At 43.0% G+C, this 4124-nt stretch overlaps 1 protein-coding gene across 1 annotated transcript; it reads right to left on the bottom strand.

Moving 5' to 3' along the window:
- Position 1: 1 nt before the first annotated feature.
- Positions 2–4123, bottom strand: LOC107578641 (mitogen-activated protein kinase-binding protein 1-like; the record flags this gene model as incomplete). The annotated part of the gene is made up of 13 exons (XM_016264582.1): positions 2–609; positions 733–1022; positions 1130–1205; positions 1291–1476; positions 1574–1713; positions 2154–2281; positions 2667–2897; positions 2973–3019; positions 3211–3356; positions 3441–3563; positions 3663–3726; positions 3840–3951; positions 4055–4123. Coding segments are annotated over 13 exons (2220 nt in total), but the record flags the coding sequence as incomplete, so codon positions are not given.
- Position 4124: the final 1 nt, after the last annotated feature.

The raw sequence follows: 4124 nt of genomic DNA, 5'->3' as shown, positions 1-4124 counted from the left end.
GAGTTCTACTTGAGGGCTCCTTTTCCTTTTGTGCAAGTTTGGGGGTCTTGCTGCATGGTGAGAGGGAAGATAACAAAGGTTTATCTGGAAGAGGATTGGGAATATCTATATGGAGCAGTGGTCGAGCACTGCCAGTCAGTCTGACCTGGAGACCTCTAGAGGAAGAGTTTCCAGTTGAGCCAGCACTCAGCGTGGGTATGACTGCTGCATAGGGGCCTGGAAATGGGGATGCCGAAGTATTAAGGGATGAGACCTGGGCAACAGGAGTGGTGGGCTTGCTTTGGGAGGCGCTCTGAGGGTTGGAAGAGTTAGAACTTGAGCCCCAGTGAAGGTCTGAAGATCCTGTGTCTTCTAGTTCTACCACATTCAAGTTGTCACCCATGGAAACAGAGCGAGTCATCTTGGCCATGGAGCTAGTGGTAGGACTCATATAGGAACGGGATCTGGACTTGGTAGGTGTGGTGATGTCCCTTGGCAGGGTAGTTGTAGGGCTGGTGAGTGGGACGGTGGGAAGGGAACGCCGTGGTCTTTGCATCTGTGGGCGGTCTGGGGTCTGGGGCTGTGGGTGGACTTCTTTAGAAGGACGACTGGATGTCTGGACCATGTCCGCTGATCAGAAGAGGGATGGAACAGATGATTATTGTGAGAAAACAAGACGGCAAATAATGCATAACATAATGTGAAATACTCCATATCACCATATTCATTAGCACAAGCTCATGGATGATTTACCCTCTGAGGAGATGTTGTGGATAGACTGAGCTTTCCTCATGCCTGCAGAACTGTTGTGACTTGCGGCAGCTTTAGCGACAGGGCTGATCAGTCTGCGGGAATCCATGACGGGTGTGCGTTTCTTCTGGATTAAACGCTGACCTGTTGTCCTCTCAGTGCCGTGGGATTCCTGCTGTTTGCCTGGACTCTTATTCTCCATGAGGGGCCGCACCTCTGAGATAAGTGGCTGTACAGCTCCACTGGTGGTTTTAATATCACTGCTTTTGTTTGAGGGGAATGGGAATGCAGTTCTGGTAAAGAAAGGGCAGAGTTATGCTTTCTCCTCGGAAGTCTAAATGTCACTGGGAATAGAAGTCACGGTTAGAAGGGATTTGGTCAAAGGGTGACTGTTTCTTACCTGCTTGGGGAGTTCTGAGAGAGGAACTTCGATGACATGCTGTCAGAGATATTTGGAGTTACTCTGGGTGGACTTGCTGCCAAAGAAAAAGAGTCTGAGAGCTTACATTAAAGAAAAATCTTTTAAGAAAATTGTGAACATGTACAGTACAAATGCCCTACCAGTGTTGTTGAGGTCTGACAGGTTTGCAAAGTGCCTTTTGAGAAAGGCCTCCTGGTCTGGGGTCTGAGGTACAGGAGTCTGAACCTCATTCTTCCTCAGGCTGTCTTCCTCTTCCTCATCAAGATCTTCCATATCCAGTTCTGATGAGTTTCCATCAACACTCAGTGGCTCGGTTGGCTCAGAGTCTACAGCAAACACACAGAAATATACACTTATCTCATCAAGGACCCATTGCAATTACTGAAATGATTGTGCGAGTCTGCTAGTTTAGTTTTTTAGTACCTTCTCCAGGGTGTTCGGGGCTGGAGAGATGACTGCTGGAATACTCCATTGAGCAGGCGCTGTCTGGACTCTGCTTCTCAGGACAAGAGTTCACTTTAGCAGATCTCACTCCATGGGGCAACTTTTTCACTTGATACTCACTATTCACAAACAAAGAGAAGAGAGCAGACAGGTTTTTGAGGATCATCTCAAAATGGTGCTTTAGATCATTTTATGAATTCTAACAGACCAATTAAAAAATGAAATTTCCTTCCTCATCATTTACTCACCCTCATGTTGTTCCAAACCTGTATGACTTTTTCTTCTGAGAAACATCATAAAGATATTTTGACAAATGTTTTCCAATGGTTCCCAACTTTCTTCTAAGTATCTTTGGGTTCCACAGAAGAAAGAAACTCACAGGTTTGGAACCAAGTGTGGGTGACAGAAGGATTGACAGAATTTCAGTTTTTGAGTGGAGTATCCTTTTAAAGATAGTTTGTGTGAAATGATCAGAAATGTTGGGTTGCCAAAAATAATCAATGTATACTGAATATTTACACAAACAGTGTAAATAAAAAGTGAAATTTGTTTTACTGACCTGCCAGCAAGACTGATTTGGTCTTCTTCACATCCCTCAGGATACAGCACCTCCGTCTCTGGGGTTTGAGGGGGCAGCCTGATGTAAAGAGGACGTGTTTGTCCTCCTGGTTCATTCTCTTCAGGTACCTACAGAGAAGATGTGCAAGTCAAAAAAAGAGACAGAACAGACAAACAGGTCTGCGTTCATGAGCACACATATAAAAGGCATTGACTTCAAGAGGTCTCAATCTCATTTGATTCTGATTTTTCTGTATTATATCTAAGACCAGTTGTAGACACTGTAGTATTATTCTAATGAGTTTCCATTTTGTTGCATGCAGGTTTATTATTGTTGCATCATACATTTCGAATTTCATCTAAAAAATTAACTGTGGTTTGTCAATTTAAGCTGCAACGTGAAGCAGATTTATGCTGGTATAGTGAAAAGTCTAGCTGCATGACACTATACTTGATCACATTAGATATAACAGAAGTGTACGTAGCCAATGTCTTATTTTTATATAAAGCTTACCCATGCAGCAATAGTCTGCAGACTGATGGTGCTGCCTAGTTCTTGGTTCCTATGCGGTGGAAGGTCTTTATGAACATCTTGGGTTTTGCTGGGGAAGAAAGGCTTGGCGAAAGACTCCAGCTGCCTCAGGTCCAGCATGGACTTCACCTTCAGATCCATACTACCCAGTCGCATGGACCAGCGCCGTCTTGGCCGTGGACCTGAACCTTCATGTTCACAACTCTTCGATTGCTGATAAGAGACAGAATGTTAAAAAGAACCAACAAAATGAAAGATTGAAAGCTAAAATCATGCAAACGTCCTTACCTTCTTCATGTGTGAATTGAGAGTATTGCGCTTTTCTTCAGATGATCCTTGCAACAGAAACAAACACTAATATTAGAAGCTCACAAAGCTTAAAATAAACATTTGGAAGAAGTCCCACCCAATAAAAAACAAATCAATCACACAACGTAACCCAACCCAACCCAAAATAGCCAGATATAGTATATATAACAAGCCAAACCAGTTTAGTAAGACTGCTGGAGAATGTCGGATGCATTACCTGTCTCCTCGCCACCACTGCTGCTCGATGACATGTGAGGGAACATCTCATCTTCCTCCTCAATGCCCTCCTCTTCCTCCACGTCTTTGTCACTGTCTGACGACATGGTGCCAATGACCGGGGCACTGTGGATTTCTTTCCTTGTGCTGATACAAACCAGAAAACATTATGAAATCACCATTTCAAGTTGTGTTATTGCAAAAGCAACAAATGAGTGATTGGCTTTATACCTAAGTGTGTGTTGTTTATTTGGAGGGGTTTTCTGAACAGATTTGCTGTTCTGTTTCAGGTCTGAGAGCCGTTGTCTCATATTGATTGTCAACTCAGGACAGAGTCGCCACACAAAGATACAGCTGAACACACAACAGAAGGCAAATTTAACATTGTAATATGATAAACTGCGTCAAAAATGGATTCTTCATCTGAGAAATGGATGATTTCAGAACACTTACCTGTCTCCCGACACAGATATAAGATTTTTACAGTCATTCGTAAACTTCATTCCGGTTACAATCTCTAAAAGAGGCCAACAAACACAATGCTTAGACTTGATTTCAGGAGATAAAAAAGTTTTTCTTTAAAATAAGGTATTATAAATTGCATAATCTCACATGCAGAGCTTATCTTACCAGAATGGCCAAACATGGTGGCCACACATTCTCCAGTGTAGAAATCAAAGATGCTGATGTTTTTGTCTGAGCAGCTTGTGGCCACATAGAGACCAGAGGGATCCGTCTGAACCTATAATAAACACGTTCAGACAGATCAATAACCATATGACTGAGATAAAAAGCAGTATCTGAACTAATTTAATACCTAATGTTTTCATTCAAGGTCTGCCTACCTTGATAACGGTCCCGTCCTCCCCCTGGGAGCCCTTGTAGACTTTCTTCTGTTTGCCATTGCAGATGTTA

Source organism: Sinocyclocheilus grahami, unplaced genomic scaffold (assembly GCF_001515645.1).
Source record: "Sinocyclocheilus grahami isolate Dianchi unplaced genomic scaffold, SAMN03320097.WGS_v1.1 scaffold11279.1, whole genome shotgun sequence".
In the NCBI taxonomy this organism is placed as follows: domain Eukaryota; kingdom Metazoa; phylum Chordata; class Actinopteri; order Cypriniformes; family Cyprinidae; genus Sinocyclocheilus; species Sinocyclocheilus grahami.
The sequence above is the reverse complement of the archived record's forward strand: the minus strand, read 5'-3'. Positions and strand labels throughout refer to the sequence as shown.